The sequence below is a fragment of the Protomyctophum bolini genome (assembly GCF_963924005.1).
Source record: "Protomyctophum bolini genome assembly, chromosome: 3".
Classification (NCBI taxonomy): Eukaryota; Metazoa; Chordata; class Actinopteri; order Myctophiformes; family Myctophidae; genus Protomyctophum; species Protomyctophum bolini.
This window is the reverse complement of record NC_137864.1, coordinates 13,907,788-13,931,402: the sequence shown is the minus strand read 5'-3', so window position 1 is coordinate 13,931,402 and position 23,615 is coordinate 13,907,788. Positions and strand designations below refer to the sequence as shown.

The following is a 23,615-nucleotide window of genomic DNA, read 5'->3' as shown; positions in this document are numbered from 1 at the left end:
AGTCAACCTGTGTGTGCACACCTAATTTATCATATATCAAACATTTTAAAAATATTACGTGCTAACAGGTAAATTGTTATGGTTATTTACAGTAGTAACATGGAACTTCATTGATATCCAATGTCAAGATGTGATGTGAAGGAAAGGCCACGACAATACAAATTCAAACTGCTTGGTGAAGACACCTGACAACAGTCCAGTAATCTGTGCAAAGGACTTTTATTTTTTGCATATTCACATAAGAGAATAAGGACTACCCGAGCTACCTAATGTACATTTATTATATTACACTGAAACAAGGCACAGGTTTACGTTGTTCTGTTAACAGAAGTGGACACTCAAGACACCTGGATTTAAAATAATGGGCACGTTTTTGCATTTCCGAAGTGCTTGGCAGATTAAAGCCAAGTTTTATTTTTTTATATATATATATATATATATATATATATATATATATATACACACACACACACACACACACACACACACACACACACACTATATTTACACTTAATACAGTTAAAGCTAATAAAGTATGAATACACGTTTAAAAATTGTGCTCTTAACTTTAAACAATAGGTTTTTTGTTCTCTACCTTTGGCATGCATACAGTAGATGCAACAACAAGGTCTAGCGGGATTCAAATGGTTACGGTAAGCATCATTTATATTTCACCGTATGACGTGTCATTTGTAAAAATGATTATAAATTAGGCTTTAAAGCAATGAAGAGTTGGCTGGCTCCTTGGGTGGGCCTGTAAGTTCCAACATTGAATGAGCAGCCCAACAAAAGGGCAATGTTTTGGAATGTCTTAATCAAGAACTTGAGAAGTCACATGACCAGACCAGCTGATCTGCTATTAAGTGGTTAATAAGTGGTTGGTCGAAGGAGCCGATCGTACCCTGTGAAGAATGGGGGGTATAGACCAATTTAACAGAAACTAGTCTAGGCGGTCAGCAGGTGTTTTAACTGCACATTTGCTATAGCCACATACAGTATTAGTGACAGGCTATGGGGGTCATGCCATCTCTTTCCAACCTCCTGGGTGGTTGGGAGCCAGGGCTCACAGGATGGTGCAGAACATACTGCCATTGTTATGGCATCCACTGTCCACAGTGGCACCAATCCTGGTTGTCATGGATATAGCAAGGCGGGAGGGATATTGAGAGGAGGATGGGCAAGAAGTCAGGTCAGCAAGAGGACGAGGGGGTGGGTTTTCCAGGACCCAGGGGGGGGCAGATGAGCAGCTATAAAGTTAAGGAGATAAGTCTTAATGTTCAAAAGGATATACAGTATATATATATATAAATGGTATATAGCGCCTTTATTCAAGGCGCTTTACATAGATTGAAGAGTAGATTTGAGAGGAAAAGGGTTGCAGGACAGGAACCAAAAGTCAATAATGGGTATAATGACATTTTTGAGACGAAGGCAGGGCAGATATCAACATGAGTACTGTACAGATAGTGATGGATGTCTAGCTACCTGCTACTAGGCCTGCGTATGGTGTTATTGCGTAACACGCAGCTCTCATTGTCAGAGTCGATGTGTAACATTGGTTTGCCGTTTCCAGGATGACCCTGGAACAGGATGTTGTCATGGACGATGCCCTTCATTGGACCAAGGACAGCGATGCCACACCCCTGTGTTGGCTGAACACGGTTGCGCAGTATCTACGAAACAACGCGGATAGTCGGATACAACCACAAAACATAAGAGAACAGTACTGGGTAACTGTTATTTAATTGAAATTTAGATGAGGTTTGATATGCTTGTGACAGTGTGTGTGTATTTGTGTGTTCATGCCAAAGTACAGCTCACCTTGACATCTGCGGTGTCGGAAACCTGAATGCCACATCCACGATTACTAACCACGTCATTCTCTCCAATCTGCCCATCACCACAGAAACTGATGCCGTGGCCTCCGTTTTCATAGACGCCGTTACCACGGAGCTCCACCCTGCAGTCTTTCTCCACAGTTACACCGCCTCGGCTATTGCCATGGATGCAGTTTGCCACCATCCGCGTGAGCTGGGTGCTCTGTAGCACTGCGATGCCAACTCCACGATTATTGTTCACTAGATTAGCGATGACATTCAGTGGCTCACTGCTCTTTACATACAGACCTACCGCTAGAGGGGGAGGGAGTAGAGAAGGGGAGAGAGTGCCTTGAGCCAAAGTATTCATGTAACTATACCTGTGATATTAGATCCATCATTATGGCTCTCAGTCTCACCTCCATTGTGGCTCATGCAGTTGCTCTCCACAAGGGCCACGCTGATGGAACGTCGGGCAGAGTAGCGCTCGTCCTCACTTTCCAGATCACTCTCCAATGCCAGCATCTCCCCTTCTTCATTGAATAGTTCCTGTCCTCCTCTTACTACCTCTCCCCCTCTCCCTTCCCTTCCACCTGCTCTGTCTTGTCGTGCATGGATCCCTTCCCTTGCCTCTCCACTGTCAGGGTCCTTCCGGCAGAACACAGCCAGGCCATACATGCGGTTGTGGGTGATGTAGTTGCCCAGCAGTTGTGGGAGACTGGTGGACATTACCCACACACCACAACCTTTGTTACCTAAAAAAAAAGTCAGCGTTTGCGTCATACAAGACAGACAGAGGAGGCCCATTCTAGTTAGTGACGGACACAATGGGTGGCATCATATGAAACCTTAAAGCCTAAATGGGCTCTTCCTTCCCTATGAGCTAGTCTAATATGAATGGATAGCAGGAATTCAATATCATAAACTTGAGACGATTACTCACAGTATATGTGGTTTCCCTCAATAAGTCCACGGCCTCTTTCTCCCACCACCACACCATCCGAGTATCCATGACAGATGTAGTTGTTCCTGAGGACTGGGTCGCCTCCTCTGCGGATGTCAGCACCCCCCCACTGGTTCTCTCTGATCACGTTATCTGGGTAAGAGAAATGGCATAGCAGCAGTGCTTTAACATTCAACAGGTGTCAAGAGTGATACAAAAGAAAGAAAGATGCAAATAATGTGAAATGGCTGCATACTGATTCACGCACCTACTATCATCCCTCTGCCGTTCTCATTTACAGCAATCCCTGCTGCCTGGCCCTGGAAGATATGATTCCCACTACGAGAGAAAGTAAGAGTCATAGTAAATGAGCCGAGGGGAAGAAAATGTTAGAAAAGAAAAACAGTAATATGAAGTCAGTCATCTTCGGATGCCAGTCATCCAACCGCTAGTATTGACCTCCAGTATAAAATTAAAGTTCTAAAAAATAAAACAATATTTGCATGATTAGCCATTGGAAAGACACACAAACAAACTCTCTTCTAGATGGCTCACCCACTACTAGAACCACACCGCAATGTGCAAAACAGCAAGCACCTCTCCCACTGATGGGAATAGATAGATACTGTAGAGTAGATAGATCTTTATTGTCATTGTAACAAACATGTACAATAACAGCTCCACATCTCTTTGGTGTAAATACTCCTACATACCTAACCAGAGGATTCCCGTTGAAGAGAATGTAGACACCCGCTTCCTTGTTGTTATATATCTGATTGCTGCGGATGGAGCCCTTACCATTGCCAAGGACAACAATACCAGAACGCAGACCGCTGTGTATTCTGTTACACTGTTGACAGAAAGAGAGGGTAGGAAGCAATGAGGAGAATGTGCACATGAAGAAGTTATTTGAAAATCGGTTTCAGTGAGTTCTATATTGTCATTCACTTTCAAGATCATCAGTGGCTGCCCGCCTGCCGGTACCTGAGGTATCTGCCGGATCAACACATTCTGATGTCATTGTCTGACCAGATGGAATAAGGGGGACTTGTGCAAGGATGCAGAGTAAAAAATTGTTTTATTGGTCCCCAGATGGGACAATAAATGATTAGCCAAATAGCCAAACAGAAGACAAGTCTGGCTAGTAATAATAATATGTACAGGGTCAGACAGTAGTGCAGTAGTTACCAGGATGATGGGATTTGCCCCCTTACGGATGTCCAGCCCTGCTTCACCATTAGAGTGGATATTGTTTTCTGCGATGAGGCCTTGTGCAGAGAGACGCAGGAACACACCTGATGCACGGCACTCACTCACTTCATTACGCAACATCACTATCTGTAGAGTGTAGATCAAATAACAGATCAACTTGGCAATTTTACCTTAATTACTGTTGGTCTCAGCCTTTTCTCAGTAATGTTATCCAAAAGGGAAGCTTCTTTGACATTTTGTTTTATAAATAATATGACAATAATTTAAAAAATATATAATAATAATAATCCTATTATCTATAATCTTATCCTATTTACCGTAGCATTCTGTATACAACGGACAGCATAGTTCAGCCCACGGAAAACATTCCCTTCCAACCGAGCCTGTCCATAATTGCACACATGCACTCCACCCTTCCCATCACGGAAGAGGCAGCGCCTGAGAATGCAGCCCTGGATGGATCCTGCCAGTGTCTGGGCCTCTGGGTCCCTGTGTAGCTCCTGCTGCAAAGAAAGGAGTTCAGGGATTGCAGAGGGGGGGTCGGGGGAGAAGGCCGGGGGCACAGACCCATCAGGCCGGGGCTTTAGGAGGTGGCCGAGACCGTGGTGGTCATGGCGGAGTTTGAAGTCCAGTGTCAATGGTTGAGCGATGTCCCTGGTTGTTTCTACCTCCTGGCTCTCCTCCTCTGCCTCACTGGGCTCACTCTCAATCCAGCCGTCCTCAATCACTGTGCCCTGACACAGTACATCCATCCCAGTCTTCCTCTGTCCATCTCCTCTGTCGACAGAAACGTTAACAGCAGGAGGCTGGGCTCCACTGGTATACCCAGTTCGAGGGTCTGCTGGTGGGCAACTATTCCCGGGCAAGCCCCAAGATGTGAATGTTCGGGCCAGAGCAGCCAAGTGCTTACAAGCCCAGTTCCTTTCCGTCACCGGAGGACCTTCAACAGTTACCGAGACTGTGTCGCTTCCTGAGAAGTCACAGCTGTCTAGTAAGCTGAGGGCAACACCCAGAAAGTGGGCCGAGCTGCCCTGTGAGAAGGAACAAAAACGAGCCTGACATGTTCCTCGGCCAAGGATCTGCAGCTGAGCTCCCTCAAAATTACAGTTATCTAGCTGGACATGACCCCAGGATGTCTGTAGTAAAGGAAGGAGAGGGTCAGATGAAATCAAAAGATTAAATATTTGTCAACATACTGAATGAAGTCATTAGAGTATTGGCAATTAGGCAGCCGATGTGTTCCTGAATCTTTACATTTTTCAACCTTTTTCTTGTTAAAACATCGCAGATCATGCGACCCCCCCCCCCCCCCCCCCCACACCCACACACACACACACACACACACACACACACACACACACACACACACAAACACACACATATAGACAAATAGGAGTCAGGACACAAATATCTGGTCGGTCTATCAACTCTTTCTTCCACTCACCTTATATACTACGGTGGAAAACCAGGCTGGCATGAATACCAGATTACACAGCCTGGCAGTTGGGCACTGCTGCTCCACACATACGAGCAAGGACACCTCCCCCAGCCGACCTAGCCCAACTAGCTCTACAGGCACCTTTAGAGTCACCTCCGCCTGCTCCTCATACACTCCCGGGTGTAGAACCACGCGGTCGTATGGTCCTGCCACTCCCAGGGCCCCTCGTAGGGTCTCAAAATCACGGCCAGAACCGACATGCCAAACCCTGCGGTCCTTTCTCCGACGGAAAAGATGGAGGCAGACGGATGCTTGGAGCTCAGGCCCGTTCTGAGTCCAGGTCCGGCTGGCGAGCGAGTGCTGCTTCAAGGCGTCCCTCCAGGACGGGGGTTCCTGGTGTGGTCGACTGGGCCAGTTGGGGTGTCGGCACTCTTGGCAACCCAGGCAGAGCTGTCTCCACCGGGTGTTGTCCAGTGAGAGGATGAGCTCCCTCCAAGCACGACACACCAGGCAGCAGCGTCCCAAGTCTGGAAGAGGCAGGTAGGCCAGGATAACCCTCCACAACTCAACTGGAAGGCTGCCTACCTCCATGGCAACAGATGTACAGTACTTCACCTTGTGAAGATAATGGGGTCATGAAGGCACCTGAGTCGGACAGGAAACGGTTAAAGGAAACAATCTACACACTATTATTCAGGCATCATAATACCTGAATATCATACTCATATTATTATTTCCCCCCAGAAGTTCCAGAACTTAGAAGTTATGGTATGCACACAGTGTGTGTGTGTGTGTGTGTGTGTGTGTGTGGCTATTAGGCAGCCTATATCTAAGTTATACAACAATGAAGAATCACATCAATTGTCATACCAGACAGGTAATTGCAATTTGCTTTGCATAGCACATACACTGGGCAAGATAGTGAGTTTTGTAGCTATCAATAGCCTAAACATTATGCTCGCTCTATGTTCTTTTGTGCACATCCATGTAACATCAACATGCTATCTGCGACGTCGGACATACGAGATGCGAACGACATGAGTTCACGTACCTAAATTGAGGAACCATTGCTTTTCATAAGTTCCTTTTAAACTTATGCATCGCTGTTTGACGTTTTGAGCTTCCACATAGCGGCGGTGTTCACTTCTCTCCAATTCTTTAAAGTCAATAACAACAAATGTCTCTCACCAAGGAGGCATCGGTGGATTCAGGCATTTTCTCTCGCTTTACGGCAAAGCGTGCCATAGAAACCAGGGACGCCCCTTGAGGCGAGAGGAGAGGATAAAGGGATTCCATCTCTAAGGATTCCATACAGATACATACATAGCCCTAGAATGGCTGTGATTTAATGTGTCGTGATATCACATATTATAGGCAGTTTGAATTAAATGTATGTATTAAAATAATAGACATGAAAAATGTATGTAATGTAATGGCATAGCCATTCTACGGCTTAATGCTAGTCTTCCTGGATCAAATCATAGATTTCTTGTATCGACTTTTCTGACTATGATAATATGCAACTGCAGTAATGTCAGAATCGATCAAATAAATGTACCGGTATTATCATCTTCTAAAGCTATGCTAGAATGCTATAGCCCTAGCCCGGGCCTAGGCTGATATTACATGCATTTCATGTAAATGTAATATCACAGCCATTCTATTTCTGTATATAGATGAGATACATGAAATGTCTAAGAAACACAATAAGCTTAAATAATATAGGCATAATACTTGCATAAATGTTCATGTATTTGGAATAGGCAGCATGAAAAGGATGTAATATCACATCCATTCTAGGGCTAGTAGATTTATGACACGGCATTGCATGTTAGTTTATGGATAATTTAATAATTGTCTAAAAAGCGTAATAGGCTACTGGGCGGGACCATGTGGAGGTCGCTGCGGTTTCATTGCTTAACAACGTGTGCGAGGCGACTCGCGAGGCCAACCCAACCCTTACCCAACCCACGCAGCACGATTAGCCAGCCCAACCAAACCAGTCTCCTCACAGCAGAAAAATGGTCATCATTATCGAAGATAAAGTAAGTAACTTTATAATACATCATTGGTGGCTTGTAGCTAAACAGTTTACTGATACGATCCACTTAGATTTGTAATAATCTTCTATAAGATGCCAGACAAAAACGAGATGAAATTGGAGTATTGGACTCTCATGCTGAAACTTTTAGTGAATGATCAAGCTAATGTGGGCTAAAGGACTGCAGAATCATTAACTAATCGGGTTATAGGTGGAATTTACATTTTGGTCAGATAATAAAGCAATGGCACTGGCTAAATTCAAGCAGTAGTTCGTCTGTTTTCTCGACAGCTGCATGTATTCATAATTATGTAGTGTGTACATTGCAGATCTGTCGCGCCTCGTGAACTATCACGCTTAGTAAAGAAAGCAGGCAAGTTCACAGCCTCTAATCGTGGTGAATGGGCTTGCTACGAGAGCATTAAGCAAGCAACATTAGGCTACATTTAGCCATCTCATTTAGCCTTTGCTCATCCATTCAGTTATTTCATCAGTTTCAGCTGTTATGAAACATAGCGGCGGACTATATGGTCCTCCCCATCACGTGAAAGCAAAATCCTCCATAGACTTATATCTATGGCTATATCACCATAGCTGTCGCGCGGCGAAAGATGGCAGATCTACAAGCTCACAACGATTGCATCCGCGATCTGCTATGAGCTTGTAGATCTGCAATCTGTCGGCGCGCGGCGTCATCGTACGACGGAGCATATAGCCGGCGTTTGTGTGCTGTAAAACGACGTGGCCTGCCAAAAATCGACAGTAACCGTCGTGAATGCACGTAAAAGCGATTTTCATGTCTATGATTTCCATAAATAAATAACCCGTCCAAAATTACTATTGGCCTATTTCTGCAAGGAAATACACAAACGAGGCCCGTGTTCAGCATCACCAACAATCATCTTATCACACGAGAACAGCGGAAAAACAAACTACCTCTACTGTAGTGTAGAACAAATATCGCTGGGGGAGTAACACTCGTTTTTAGACCCACTAGGACGCGCTGTTGGCCTGGCAGTAGGGGGTAGGTTAATGAACACATCTGCTTGAGTGGCTGGCTGGCTCATAGATGGCCTGGCTGGCACCTGGCTGAGTTGCTGTAGCTGTCTTTCTGAGAAGCTTCCTTGAATATTGGTGTTGATAATGGAACATTTTACTGGCTGATCGGCAGGAACACTAATAGGGGAAAAATGTGTGCAGACTCTACTTCCTTTTGTGACACTGCTGATTGTCTTGCACCTTGCCCACGGATGTGTGGCAAGATAGTGAAACCTTCCTCATTGAGTAAGCAAATCATACACCAAAAGCTTTGTCAAAATGTCATGGTTGTTAAATGAATTAGATTGTCTTGTCCATGAAATGTGAGATGTCCAGGAAATGTGAGCTGTACCAGTATCTATATGCCTCTCATCTCTTATGTTTTTAATCACTGGGTGTGGTGGTAATGCCGCACACTTGCACAACTGCACACACAGCTAGCCTGGTGTGTGCATATATTACTATGGGTTGCACCATGAATCGTTGTGAAATCCATGCAATGCTGCTGGGAACAATCCAAGGTGACCTGAGATGATGCACATCATCAACAGTGGGTGCAAGGCTCTTGCAACCCAGCACTGCGTTGATTTAAAAATGCTTGGTCTTTTAGATATAAAGGAAAAACTAAAAATCCAAGGAACTAACTAAAAAGGTAGTAACATCATTGTCTCACTGTGACCCTTTTTAGGAAATGTTCGACAAGGCTCTGGAAGATGCGGGAGACAAGCTGGTGGTAGTGGATTTCACAGCCACGTGGTGTGGACCCTGCAAAATGATTTCCCCTACCTTCCATGTAAGTAATAGTCCTCCTACAGTTAAATCCCACAGGTCTGGACTTGCCTGCACTATCTGTAAAGCACTGTGCAATAGATTAATCTGCTCTGTCAGGGAGTTCTCACCTTGGTTGTTTTGTTATTTGATGGTTTGAGATCATTGCTTATATTGTGACTGAATGTCTTCAGTTATGTGGTATTTATTTGTCTAACAGACTTCCCATTTTCTCTGTCTCTATAGAAATTGGCAGACGACAACCCATACTGTTGCTTTTATAGGTCATGTCTTTAGTAATGTGGTATTTGTCTAACAGACTTCCCCTATTCTGTCTCCTATAGAAAATGGCAGACGCCAACCCAGACTGTGTTTTCCTGCAAGTTGATGTGGATGATGCTGATGTAAGTGTTGCACATAACCATTTGAAAATGTGGGCATTATGTTTGAGACTAAAGTCTGTGTGTAATAAACATAACGAACGACACGCACTTAATGCACTAGAATTGCATGTGATACGTTTTTGACCAGTATATTACAAGCAAACTCTTTGTGTGTGTGTTGTCCAGGATGTGGCTGCTGCCTGTGAAATCAACAGCATGCCCACATTTCACTTCTACAAGAACAAGGCAAAGGTAGGGACTCTTGACTTCCTTTCATTATAACTTGGGCAGTATTTAAACGTATCAAGACATTATGTCTTGTCAATACAGGCAATCCATCCTTTTTGAGTGGTGCAACCACTCCTATAGACTGGTGTGTCTCTGGCTGGGCGCCTTCCTGGGGGTCTGGATGTTCCAGGGACCACCGGAGGACCCCTACACTGTAACTCTTGTCATTTCTCAACTGTTTCGGACATGCCGCGTTCTTGTGGGTCTGGACCCACAAGAACCACACAGAGTTGCACCACTCACTTCACATGGGTGTGATTTTTAAATAAAAATAAAAGTACCCTTTCATATTAAAATCCTCTCATTCCACTGTTGTGGTGATGACACACAGCTTTATCTCCCCCTGATTCCAAACGACCAGTTCAAACTAGTCTGCCTCATGAACTGCCTTGAGGTCATAGTCAGACTTGTTGGAATACACAAAACTTCCTACTGTTGAATGAAAGCAAGTTTGAAGTTGTCCTGTTTGGTCCCCCTGACTCCATCACTTGGATTTAAAAAAAAACGGTCTTGGCAACTTGTCCACCGGTTTGCTCTTTGATTCTGCATGTAAATGCAGCAGTGAAAGACTTTTTTCCCCCCAGCTTTGTACCATCGCCAAAATCAAACGGTTTCTCTGCCCAAGACCTTGAGAAAATCATTCACTCCCCATTCCCTGTACACTGGGATTAGTCAGTTGTCCCTGACCCTGATCATTCCTGACTGGAACCCAGTCCAGTGTTAACAGTGTTGTGCCCCGGGGTGACTACATTTAAAGTGCCCCCCTCCCATTTTACACTTAAAGAAGTGAAGTTTACTATAGCAATAAACACATTAGATTTATGTGAACTTAATATGCTTACCACACATTTGACACCATAGATGGACATGGTCCTAAAAAAGCCATACTGGTCCTTATTCTGTGCTGATGCTCAAATCTGAATGTAACTCTCATCCCAACTCTCTTATAATTATTTGAATCCTAAATGGCCTGCACACACACACACACACACACACACACACACACACACACACACACACACACAATATTATACTGTCATTCAGCAGTAGGTACTGAATGATGCACGACACGGTAAAACATAGACTTTACAGACCAGCATCACTAGCTGAACCACCAAATCAACCACAGCCAGTTGAAAAAAAAAACACCTGTGTGAAGTGAGGGGCACTAATATATTAAAGTCTAACTCATGTTGATTAGGTGATGTAATGGTGATGTAAAAAAACGGTGCCAACACAAACATTAAATTCTCTTTATTGTTAAATGTTTAATGTTTGTTAGGGACAAGATGGCGTACATTTTTCCTTCATTGTCAATGGTGTTTTTAAAAACAAACGTTAAACCTGTATATAGGAGGGGCTAGCGCCCCTCAATAAGCTTCACCTTTAGAGTGAACAACTTGTTCTTGATTTGTGCATGCAATGTCTAATTAAATCCTTAATCTCATAAAATCACAAGTGATGACTGATGGCCCTTCTTGCTTCCCTCATCCACCTGGAACACTTACCTGGCAACCTCCCTGTTAATGACGCACACAAAAGGTTGTTTGCGCGGGTACATCCTCGCTGGTGATTTTTCGGCTTTCATTTAACACAACCGCTTAGCTGATGTCTGTCCATTTTGAACTCTGGCGGACTCCACACTAATTAGGGGGAGGGGTACGACACACGTACACCCGATCACAACTCTTACTTTCTCTACACAAACTCATGTGTGTGCATGCACACACGTTATGATGACAATATACAACTATAAATCACCCCAGTGACATATTAAGGACTTCTTAGTACTGTCAATGGGAATTTAATGTTTGTAGGACAAAGTTTGTGCACACACACCAAAAGCTGGATATAAAAATCACACCTGTGCAGTGTTGGAACTAACGCCCTTACTTTAAGTTACTTTACATAACAAAACTACTTTGTGCTGTAACTTGTAATGTAACTCTTTACATTTTCATCTTTACATGAGAACGAGAAAGTGGCTTCCACAGGGCATGAAGTCATCATAATGATGATGATTGGTCAACATAGGGTAATTACTTTAGGCCTGTCTGTGCAAGGGCAGGGCATCAGTATTATATCCATATCATTAGAATGGATATTGTCTGTGATTTTTGATATTGTACTATTGGCATAAGTGCATTTTAGAGTAGAGCTTAAAACAAACTACAACTGGACCAGTGACATTGGGGAATATTCTTTCCTTGAAAACAATGTGTCTGAATTGGAAAATCTTCTATATATAAAAACTTTTTTTTTTTTAATAAAGTAAAGTAACTAGTTACTTTCATAATTTAGTAACTAGTAATTGGTTACTTTTTCAGACTAGTAACTATAACTAACAAGTAACTTGAACAACACTGCACCTGTGTGAAGTGAGGTGTGCTCTTATCATTGTAGTGGTCTATACAGCACAATAAGTCAATAAGTGTTGTGCTTTACAAATACAGGACAATTGACTTGACATACTATACTGATATTTTTTATTTCTTCATCTATCTTCATATCGATACCAACAAATATGAATATGTTATATTCCAGTTGCCTGCAATCCACTTTTGTTTTGGTCAAATCCTAGAAGAATACGTAGTCAACTTTACTCTCTGCTTTCCTTTTTAGCTGGGGCAGTTCTCTGGGGCTAATGCAGGGAAGCTTCAAGAGATGTTTAATGGCTTCAAGTGAAGATGCACCCTTGAATTGGTCACCTGTGCGGCCTTCCAACAATCTTTGTTTCTACGCATCGCCAACACTATCCCCCCCCTCCCTCCTCTGTATGAGTTATCACATCAAATGCATGATTGCCATTGGGCAACAGTATGTCTTCCATCGTTTTCTACTTGCTTCCCTTCCCTTCTCCTCTTGTCTTTTATAAGGAATTAATCACTGTTGTATGATGGGCATTGGGCACCAATGTTGATTCCATCCTTGACCACTTGCCCCACACTCTGAGTCAGTATACTAATAATGATTCCAACACTAGTATAATGCATACGCGTATGACTTCCATGCCCTCTTGCGGCAGTTCTCCTCAACTTCTTGCCATCACTGTGCTATTCATCCTCCTTTTCTTACTTCACTGACTTCCTTGCACTTGGCTCGATCAATGTTAAATTAAAAATAACATACCGGTAACCTGTTTGTGTCATTATTCATATTTATTTTATTTTATATATATATTTATATGCTACCAGTTGATTCTGTCTTGATTGGACTACTGTCTCAAAAACCTGATGTTACATGGTCTATTTGAACGCGGTTTGATCAAATAAACGTTAAAACCAGATATGCTATTTTGTATTGAACCATACAGTTACTCATACAGTTTATACAGTTAAATTACCTCTTGCCTTTAATACTGAATTGATTTGAAACCTTAGCTTTTTGTCTTAACTGACATTTTTAGTATGTTTTATTTGAATGCTTAACGTAGTAATATTGTAGCAATGGCTTTAGAGCTGCCTCTTTCAAACATTGCACGATACAGTAAATTATGGTAACGTGTTTACAACATTCACAATACTAATTATTACACCAAATAATGATGAGACTGATAACTGCTTGTTAATACAAATGCAATTCTTTTTTCTTGTGATACATAACAGTATGTCAAAGTAGACTGCTGGTGTTGGCACTCACAGTTGTATTGTATTGTATTGTATACTTTATTAGTCTCCCGAGGAAGAAATTTGTCTTAGACAAAGGGCCCGCATGCAAGCGTAGCCTAGTCCATGGCAAATCACATCGGAACACAACTTTCCTCTTGTGACATTCAGCTGCATTTCTAATCAAATAACATGTTTAAAAAATGGCATTTGTGTCATGTAGTGTCTAGTGCTTTGGAATGACTCTTTCCAGACTTGACGCCTTCGAATATATATTTGATTTGGTTCCTGTCTGCAAAAAGACAAATGGTAAAAATAATAATTCCTACTTGTCTTCCATTGTGTTGAAATATTTTAGGCGTTTACTACACCCGCATTAACTTGTTCTGGGACCCATTATAGCATTATCCATCACGGGTTACCAATAAACATGGGGGGAACAATCTGACCTGTTGCTGTAATTGCATTCTTGTGTGTGCTTGTACTTGTGTACAGACATGTCTGGTTCAAGTGCTACTATAGTCTGAACAATGAGGAACAGTTTCTACTGATATCTAATATTTTATATATAATATAAGAATGAATGATAAATGGCTACAATGGGTAAAAAAATAAATATATATATATATATATAATATTTTTTAAGAAGTAGTAAAAATAACATCTTGTGAGCTTGTAGATCGACTATTTTCACTAGTTTGGTTCCTGGGGAGACAATTCTCTTTTAGGACTAGCAGAGCCTGCCTGGGAATCAGAAGGTTTAATGGCCTTGTGTAGTGATTTGATACAGCAACCTATAGTCTTTGTAATATACATCGACAATGGATGTAAAAACAATGGATAAAGCAATATGCAGCATGTCAAATACAAAGGAATGACTGTAAAAAATTTACTAATTTATTTAAAAAAATAGAAATATAAAAAACTTTACATTTTCTTGAATCTACCCCTTAATAACAGTGCAATGATTTAGAAGCTGCATTTTCTCATACAAATGTTTACCGTCTTTCATGAAAAGCCAACAAGTAGGCCTAAACAAAGAAATAAATGTCTTTGGTGTGCTGCATTGTCTAGACTAAGTTTGGTCTATCTAAACCAAGCTTTCACATTCTGGTTATAGGGTTGCTGCCAACACAACTTAATACTTAGTAATGTAAGTCTCTGTATGTCAACAAAACACTTGGAAGTACTGCATCTCATTCTCACTTATGAGCAGAGTCTGTGGAGGTGCGATGCTTCCTTCTGTAGAGAAACGCAACATTTTTATTATATTTGCAAACATTTTGATATATTTAATTTTGTCTATGAAGATGTATAGAGGGATCGGTCACTCAACGCTGAAAAAAAAAACGTACCCATTCTGCTGTCTTTTGATCTTCTCAAGGATTCTCTTCACCCATCTGGCCTCGGGGTTCAGACATACCTTCGTTCCAGTCTTTTTAAGAGTAACACTGCAGGACATAGGAAGAAGTTTAGTTTATACTCTACAGTAAGATGGTGTTGCTTGCCTAAATTGTCAAACAAACTTTGTTTTAGGCTTTTCTGCCTATAGTATTAATAATATTAAGTGAAGATGGACAGGCAATACGGAGAAAGAGAAGGGGAGACACATGCAGCAAAGGTCGTCATGAACGGGGACTCGAACACGCGACGCGCTGTCAGGCCAAAGCCTATATGTGGCATGCGCCTGGACCACTTGGCCAGTGGGTGCTAAAAATCACTTATTTTAAGCAAGTATAAAGGAGTATAAATTAAGTTTAACAATAATTCTGCAATTCTATCAATACTAGTGCTGCACCTCGGTCCGGAAAGCAATGCAAGGCAATATGATACGATCCATTTAGTCAGTTCATCATCTGCAGTTATAGATGACTGAAGCGCGCTTTATAATTTGTCTCACTACGCGGTGTCATGCACCAAAGACAACAGATCTACAAGCTCATAACGTGTATTCCGTTGCGTGACATAATGACATAAATTAGGCATTATTATTGGCTGCTTTGGCATTGTGCCATGGCCCATTGCACAATGCCAAAGCAGACTATAATAATGCCTGCATGGCTCATGGCGGGTTATGGGATGTACTTGTGTTAGGGCCGGGATGACATATCTTTGAAAAATATGTGACAGGGTATTGTAATCTTTCCTCCACTGCCCACCATGCATTGTGACAGGGTATTGTAATCTTTCACTCCACTGCCCAGCATGCATTGTGACAGGGTATTGCAATCTTTCACTCCACTGCCCAGCATGCATTGTGACAGGGTATTGTAATCTTTCACTCCACTGCCCAGCATGCATTGTGACAGGGTATTGTAATCTTTCCTGCCTGTGTCTGAGGCAAAAAAACAAACTTGAAAACAGATGGGTGCATGGATTTTCCTGAAATGTCATCAGAGGTCACTGGGCTGCCCCGAAGAGATACTCTAACTTCAGGTTGAAAAGGGCAAAGGTCAAGGTCACAATCAAAAGTAGCAGAACAACCGATGTTTGTGCAGGCCGGATTTTCACCTCAAGGTACATTTATTTTATTCTTAAAGTTAAGAAAGCTTAAAGCTCATGTGCTGATCTGGAGTTGTTGGTTTTCTGCCTTTCTCCTCTGAGGAGCAACAGCAGTATCCAATTTGTGCATTACTGAGTTATTCTTTTCTACTGCAGGGTTTCTCAAAGTGGGTGCTGTGTCACCCTAGGGTGCCGTGACACAAGTACGAGTGCCGCAGAATGCTTTGATCATATTTAGAATGTATCCATTCCATATCACTTCAGTTTAACCACTTAAATCCTCTATACTTATAATAACTTATTGCGAACGCAGTGATTGCGAACGCAGTGAGCACTTACTATGAGACCTAGCAGATCATGTCTGTCTGTCTGTGTGTCTGTGTGTCTGTGTGTCTGTCTGTCCCGCTATCCAAATATGGAGTGTGTTGCATCAGCAATCACTCAGCTCCATATATGGGCACAAAAGGGGCCAGGTCCACTCAGCTCCATATATGGGCACAAAAGGGGCCAGGTCCACATATACAGTAACAGCGGGACAGACACACAGACAGACAGACAGACAGACATGATCTGCAGGGTCTCAGCTGTGTTCGCTTCCCGCGTTTGCGCGTCTTACTGGTATATATATAACTTACTTAGTAAGACAAATCACCAAACCTCCTTACCAAAAATAGCTGTTCTACAAGTTCACAACGCGCCACGTTGTGACATGTGACGTTGTGAGCTTGTAGATTGGCTGTTTTTGGTGAATGTTCTTCACTTATGAAGTTATTTTCAATCTGTCATAATGGAAACTAATATTCGTACGTTTTGCTAGTAACATACTGTATCTTAGGGGAAAAGATTTACACATAAATGTAGGGTGAGGTAAAGTAATAATTTAAAACGTTTGCGAACCACTGTTCTACTGAAACTGAACACAGCAACATCTGCAGTCACAGTATGAAATAGATAAAGCTATGAGGACAAACTATGAATGTTATTACAGTTATTTTTGTACCATGGTCTTTGGTGGGAATAACCTGTTTTGTGTACCAGTGTACCGAAGGTGTTCATAGGGCCACATACTTACATGATTTGAATATCCTCACAATGTGAGTTTGCAGGGATTATCTCCATCTTTTCTATGTGACGACCGATGGGCCTTTTCTCCATGCTGATGCACTGACAGCGAAGGTTCACCCCCTGCTCCCCTGGGCTCATCCCTTTTGGGGGTTGAAAGAAGTGAAGTCATGGGTCACTAATTATAATCACCAAATTGCAGAATATACAGCAACTACGGTAGTATAGACCTATTTCTTGCAGAAACAAATAAGTTGGTATGGAAAATCAGCCAAACCTCAACCAGTCTGTGGAATCCAGACTCAGCCAGGGACATTTCTATGAAACTATTAAACAGTTGTTTTCCCACTAGATCCCCCATGTATATGGAGGGCCCTATGGGCCAAATTCTCAAATAGAAAAACCATCAAATATAGATAATTATACAGTATAAATACACATACATTCAAAATAAATAATTTGGGGCGCAAACAAATAATACAAACGGATATGCGTTCCTTAAACCTAGACCAGGGTTGTAACAATAAATTCGAATAAATATAGACCTGCAGATTAAGAATATTATTTCTGTACCCAATTTATCAAATGTATAGATAAATACCTATAATAAATGAATAATTAAATGAATACCTCCTTTATCGTCCTAATTTATTTATATTTATATATTTATTAATTCTTTATTTTTGTGTCATGCACCAAATTCTGTCCTCCTCAGGAGTACAAATTAATCTACTTGTTTCTAAAGCTATATTATATTATAGCTAATGGTATAAGGTCCCAGAATGCACTCGTTTTATATACATTGCCCAGTCTGGTGTATGTGTATGTGTCATTGTTATGTGTGTCTTGTTTGTCATGTCTATAAAAACCTAATAAAAACTAATATAATAAAAAAAAAGGTCCCAGAATGCAACTGTGCACAAAAATATCTTTGCCTTTTAGATACATTTTGTGTGACATAAGGTTCAGGGCCGTATGGCAGTATTGGTCTGTCCAACATTTGAATTCCAAAGAAATTATCTCAATCTCAATTATCTGGATTACCATTGGATTAATCGTGTAACTTTATACTCACTGAAGGATGAAAACTACAGATTTTGGTGACCCCACAGTGTCCTTTATGTCCTTTATGTCCACTTTGGGATCTCAAACTCGAATGGGTTTACCATGATATTTGAGTGACCCCATGCACGGCCTTTCCTCTAGTGCAGGGGCTTTCAGCAGATTATAAACCAGGGACCACCACCCTGACTGAGAATCAACCTGGGGACCACTGTTGTAATGGGAAGGTGGATATGGGCGTGGTGTGGTAAAAAACGCTTGAAATTAAATATTGACTGTTGACTTGGCTGTGGTTCACCGCTCCAAGAGATGGGGGTAACGTGTGTGACAAATCGTACGACTTTGACTTTGAATTTGATGTACTGTACTCGCCTAGACTTCCTCAGTACCAGTGTGAACCCCAGTTATCATGATGGGATGTACTGTACTCGCCTAGACTTCCTCAGTACCAGTGTGAACCCCAGTTATCATGGTGGGATGTACTGTACTCGCCTAGACTTCCTCAGTACCAGTGTGAACCCCAGTTATCATGATGGGATGTACTGTACTCGCCTAGACTTCCTCAGTACCAGTGTGAACCCCAGTTATCATGGTGGGATGTACTGTACTCGCCTAGACTTCCTCAGTACCAGTGTGAACCCCAGTTATCATGGTGGGATGTACTGTACTCGCCTAGACTTCCTCAGTACCAGTGTGAACCCCAGTTTATCATTCCTGCAGGCTGCATACTGATTGCAAACAGAGTCAGGGTGCATTATTGTGCATGTTAGCTCACTGGACAGTCTTTGGATGCATAGATAGGGCCTATTGTCGACAACCCTAACAACATTAGGGGTTAGAGTCAGTTTTGTGGGGACAATGACATAGGCCTACATTAGAGTTTCCGTGTAGACTTTCCTTATTTATAGACAATTTAGTTTTCTAAATTATCAATTTTCTAAGAAATGCTGCTTCACTCCCTCCCAATTTCCATGCTTCAAATTGTTATCCGGCAGGCCAAAGGCTGGATATTAGGCTATGTTTTTGGCCCTGTCTTTCTTTTTGTTTGTCCCAGTCCGCCATCAGTCTGTGAACAGCTCGGCACAGAGTAAAACTGATTGCATGCACACAGGCCAAGGAAGAACCTATGCCTCACATTATTCTAATCTGCCTCATGGTGCTTCTTGCTTACTGTTTAGTACTTAATTCATTCAAGTACTTTGAATTTTTTGTTCCTATAATCTTTATTGTTTTGCGTGTTTTAATCAATTCCAATTCAAGGCCAATTCCAGGTTTTCATATCCCATTCTGATTGGCTATTATTCACTTCAAAAGTTTGCAGGCTTGAGTATCAATCATGGCCGGGCGTCGGGCGACGATCTTCGCTCAGAGAGCAGTGCACTATTCTAGTCCTTTATAAATTAGAATAACATAGAATAGAATAGTACTTTATAGGAATAGAATGTCATAATGCTACTTGTGCCTGAGCCTGAGGGCACAAAGGTATAGGTCAGGAGCTTGCATCTGATCGTCATGCTGACTAATGTCTGTTTGCCAGCTGACATTTTGCCAGATTTCTGTGGAATCTGGCCCGGGATGGGAACTGGCAACCTTTGGGCTACCCACCACCCACGTTGCCCACCTATTGTTTCTAACAGCAGCCTGCCAGGCCACCATAATATAGCAGGCTAGAACATGTTGGCCCTTAGTGTGCAACGAACGTCCAATCTATGCCTGCGCTAAGGGAAGCTATTTTTCAAATGAAAATATGCTTTGTGTTTAAAAAATGTATTGATGGTTTGGATACATATCAATTGCGTTCCATTTTTATTTAAGGTGGCGTGGTCTGTTAATCAAGCATCATATGGTGCCTGACTGATAATGTTTTCGACCCTGTCTCCCTGGGTGTCTGTGTGTGTCCGTCTTTCAACACCTACTGTAAGCACCATCTACCCCAAAATGTTAAGTTCAAGGCCTCACGGTGGCGCTATGACAGGGCGCTATATATTCTGGCCTATGAATGATCATTATAGGTAATACAGTCAAAACATTTTATTGCCTGGTTGGTGACACAACTTCTCATGTACAGTATAGCCTACTCAATGACACAGCACGTGTGTTTTTTGTCCTGCATGGTGCAGGCTGTCATTTGACCTTTTGGTCATCATGGTGCTTTTTTGTGATGTTTTCTCATGACTGTATACCTAGTACTATACTCCGTATCTGTAACTTAACTGCCATGCTGCCCCTGGCACCTGCATTTACCTCGCTGGATCAATAAAGGTGATAGGTGACGGTCTATTCTATTCGTCAGGTTTTTCTGATTTCATTCCGATTGCCTTTCAAAGTTTGCCCAAAACAGTAGGCTACAAAAAATTCAATACAAAATACTTTGCACACACAATCCCAGTAGGTCAAGGAAGAATCGCCACCCCACATCTGGCTGTTATAAGAGGTCGCTTCTAGTTTTTGGCCTATGAACCATATGCCATACAATCAAAAAGGTTCTATGGATTCCTTGGATCATGTCTTAACACCCAACCTTTTGATGTCTGACAACATTTAGCGTTTTCTTCAAACGTTTTCTTTACCCTATTGTCTTCTCCTACATATTTAGTCCAAACTGCAGTTATGTGATCTTGATGCATCAGTCACATTTTCTATATCCCATTGGCTTTGATTGACTCCCAAATGATGCAGGCCCTCGTAGCCAACAAAGTGTAGCAGAGATCTCTGCTCCGAAGAACACACTTTTCTAGAGATTTCTGCTACCGGGATACTAGCTGACCTCGTTAGTCTCCCAAGTTCATCCTTTATGACAGACAGGATGCATGTCTCAACTTCTCTCTTCTTCACAGTCGCACAAGAAGTGAAGTTGTAGGCTAACAGTCAAATTCCTGGAGGGTGTGCACAAAATGGAACAGAATGCAAAACTTGTGCCAAACTTTACAAAATGTGAGATGAAAAATGAGACTCACCGTCGGTGATGGTAAGAAAAGATAGAAGTGCCATGAGAATGATGATATTAGACATCTTTATCTGTTCATCTGATCAAATTTGTTAAAAATCGTACTAAAATGTTACTGCATACCAGTGGCCTGTATTGCAATTATATAAAGTCAGATCGTCATTCACTAGCGTTATACTTAAAGTATGTGAATCCTCTGCCTGTTCACTTTGTCTTGTCCAGTCTCTGCCTCTGTACCCCAGTCTTATGTCTGACTCCACTGCAGGAGGAGGTGCTATAGACAGTGCCTGTTGCGACATCTTGACTAAAAGAATGTTTCTTGCATGATGTTATAATTATAGCTTTGTGACATGAGAAAATCTCTTGTTGCATTTTAAGACATACAATTAGCTTTGCAAACATTTTACAGTTTTGGAACCAATTAACTGACTGGCTAATATATGCAAAGTTTTCAATTCTTTCACATCTGGGCAAGTTAGTACATATTCCAGTCTTTCATCCCCTTTCATCCACACACATTCCAAAAGGTTCATCTTTACACTCTCACAATTAAATTAACATTTTGCTGTGTATTCTTATTTCCAGTGTGGTATATGGAACCACAATTTACAAGCTCGAAAACGGACCTCCGTGGACTGACTGACTGGCTAACTGGCTGGCTGGCTGACTGACTGACTGACTGGCTAACTGGCAGGCTGGCTGGCTGAATGGCTAACTGGCTGGCTGGCTGTGTGTTTATTAACTTTATTTTATTGTATTGCTTTATTAACATTAACACCGTTATTATGCATGTTAATTAAGATGAATAAACCATGTATAGGCTCTGTAGGCCTATAACTATAGTAACAGGTTTCTGGAAGGTGGTATGTCTGTATTCAGGTTAATTTTCCCATAGCTTTGCATGACCAATTAAATAAACCAATTGAATCAGCCAATCAAATAAAGCTATACAGCCGTGAAGCTATATAGACCTATTGTATGCTTAGATGATTTTCATTTGTATTAGGATAAACAAACCACATCTATTAGCAGTAAAAGGAATAAGCTTTGATAGTAACAAATATTCAGCCATATAGAATAGCCTACCAACTTGTGTCACGTTATGAGCTAAATGTTTACAGCTTGTTGGAGAGAATATGCTTACTAACATAATCCCTAGGAATAATAACTCAATATTATACCAGTTATGTACTGTGGACTGTATGTTGTGGCATCTAGGTCCGTGATTCTCAACTTTAATTTTAAGGACCCATGCACAGCTGCAGTGCATAATGCACAGACCACAGAACCTTAAATAATAACCTTGTTTTGGCTACATCTAGCTACTTCTACCTACTTCCAAGGTGTAAAGCATTCCTGGGGACCCCATGTGATGAAAATAATCAGTGTTGTGCAACTTACTTGGACAGCAGCAGCAGCATATTTGAGTGACTGATTGGGGGCTTTGCATAATCATTTTGCAACAGCACTCCTCAGGACAGACATACACAGGCCCTTTTTCTTGTCCTTCCATCCACCACTCATTTTCTTACTTGGAATGGGCTTTGGGTCCATATGATAAAGATAACATGTAATCTCTCTTTCTCAGGAGACTCTACTCTACTCCTCTCTCACGTTGTTGCTGTTTAGAAGTAGACCTACAACTGCACTGGTACGGTCATATATGTGCTATTTCTATTTGGTGTATCAAATTAAAACAAGAAAGTACTGTTCCTAAGAAAGTTGATAGTATTGAGAGTTTTATTGAAAATTGTATTAATGGATTGCAGACTGGGTAAAGTCCAAGGAAGGTAGGCCTACAGGTCAATACAAAAACTGCTAAGGGATAAAACCAGAAAAAGCACTAAGACTGTAAGACATAACATATGTCCTCCATTTTCAATTCATCAGGACATTTAAAGACATACAAATATACACATCAATGCAAAATAAAAATAAAGATCATCAAATACACAGTTAGGAAAAAGGGAACGTGAACAGTATAGAAAAATCTTTTGTACTTTTGCTTTTTTACAGGGGTCAGTTGCCCAGTTTCGAGTTCAAGTTGTAAGTGCTCTTTGAGAGCGGTTTTGAAGGAGGCTATATATAATTCACATTTCTTAATGGCTGTTGGTAGGGCATTCCACATTTTAGTGGCATGGGAGCGAAATTAATTTAACCCTTTGTTTGAGCTGAATCTGGGTTGAACAGGAACAATCATGATTAACAATGCAAATGCATGATCCACTCAGTTATGCAATACTAATTGTATCCGTTTATATTCATCGATATTTCTTGTACCATCCATCTGTCTGTGTCCTGAACGACGCAACGCCCGCTCGAGTCTTCTAGTTTGATGATGGTCAGTCGGACAATTCTCAAGATACGTGACCTGCAGATAGACGCACAGATGTTATTAATAGGATTAGCTGCATATGGACGGCTGGACGGTCACAAGTACACGCCACACTGTAAAAAGGCAGTGGATTAGAAAATAAAAATCACACTTGTGTGAAGTGAGGGGCGCTCT

General features: G+C 41.7%; 3 protein-coding genes across 3 annotated transcripts; 1 reads left to right on the top strand and 2 right to left on the bottom strand.

Annotated features, from left to right (window-relative positions):
• Positions 1–135: 135 nt before the first annotated feature.
• Positions 136–7,273, bottom strand: fbxo10 (F-box protein 10). The gene is made up of 11 exons (XM_080760251.1): positions 6,462–7,273; positions 5,417–6,055; positions 4,290–5,108; positions 3,949–4,098; positions 3,474–3,610; positions 3,029–3,099; positions 2,761–2,913; positions 2,237–2,572; positions 1,822–2,132; positions 1,486–1,673; positions 136–1,247 (listed from the first exon to the last, which is right to left on the bottom strand). The coding sequence occupies exons 2-11, from the start codon at positions 5,999–6,001 to the stop codon at positions 1,064–1,066; spliced, it is 2,934 nt and encodes a 977-aa protein (XP_080616377.1). The 5' UTR covers positions 6,002–6,055; positions 6,462–7,273; the 3' UTR covers positions 136–1,063.
• Positions 7,274–7,306: 33 nt separating this feature from the next.
• On the top strand, positions 7,307–13,063 carry LOC308313247 (thioredoxin-like). Its single transcript, XM_080760253.1, has 5 exons — positions 7,307–7,455; positions 9,178–9,282; positions 9,602–9,661; positions 9,827–9,892; positions 12,551–13,063. The coding sequence occupies exons 1-5, from the start codon at positions 7,432–7,434 to the stop codon at positions 12,611–12,613; spliced, it is 318 nt and encodes a 105-aa protein (XP_080616379.1). The 5' UTR covers positions 7,307–7,431; the 3' UTR covers positions 12,614–13,063.
• Positions 13,064–14,408: 1,345 nt separating this feature from the next.
• On the bottom strand, positions 14,409–21,338 carry LOC308313246 (C-X-C motif chemokine 10-like). The gene is made up of 4 exons (XM_080760252.1): positions 21,117–21,338; positions 17,108–17,240; positions 14,889–14,984; positions 14,409–14,775 (listed from the first exon to the last, which is right to left on the bottom strand). The coding sequence occupies exons 1-4, from the start codon at positions 21,169–21,171 to the stop codon at positions 14,736–14,738; spliced, it is 324 nt and encodes a 107-aa protein (XP_080616378.1). The 5' UTR covers positions 21,172–21,338; the 3' UTR covers positions 14,409–14,735.
• Positions 21,339–23,615: the final 2,277 nt, after the last annotated feature.

Coding starts and splice junctions, on each gene's coding strand:
- fbxo10 (XM_080760251.1), bottom strand. CDS start 6,001: ATGGAGGTAGGCAGCCTTCCAGTTGAGTTGTGGAGGGTTATCCTGGCC. Junction 4,099..4,289: donor GTTGTATACAGAATGCTACG/GTAAATAGGATA, acceptor TACACTCTACAG/ATAGTGATGTTGCGTAATGA. Junction 3,100..3,473: donor AACGGGAATCCTCTGGTTAG/GTATGTAGGAGT, acceptor TTTCTCTCGTAG/TGGGAATCATATCTTCCAGG.
- LOC308313247 (XM_080760253.1), top strand. CDS start 7,432: ATGGTCATCATTATCGAAGATAAA. Junction 7,456..9,177: donor TCATCATTATCGAAGATAAA/GTAAGTAACTTT, acceptor GACCCTTTTTAG/GAAATGTTCGACAAGGCTCT. Junction 9,893..12,550: donor TCTACAAGAACAAGGCAAAG/GTAGGGACTCTT, acceptor TTTCCTTTTTAG/CTGGGGCAGTTCTCTGGGGC.
- LOC308313246 (XM_080760252.1), bottom strand. CDS start 21,171: ATGTCTAATATCATCATTCTCATGGCACTTCTATCTTTTCTTACCATC. Junction 17,241..21,116: donor TTTTCTTACCATCACCGACG/GTGAGTCTCATT, acceptor AACCCCCAAAAG/GGATGAGCCCAGGGGAGCAG. Junction 14,985..17,107: donor TGTGAGGATATTCAAATCAT/GTAAGTATGTGG, acceptor TATGTCCTGCAG/TGTTACTCTTAAAAAGACTG.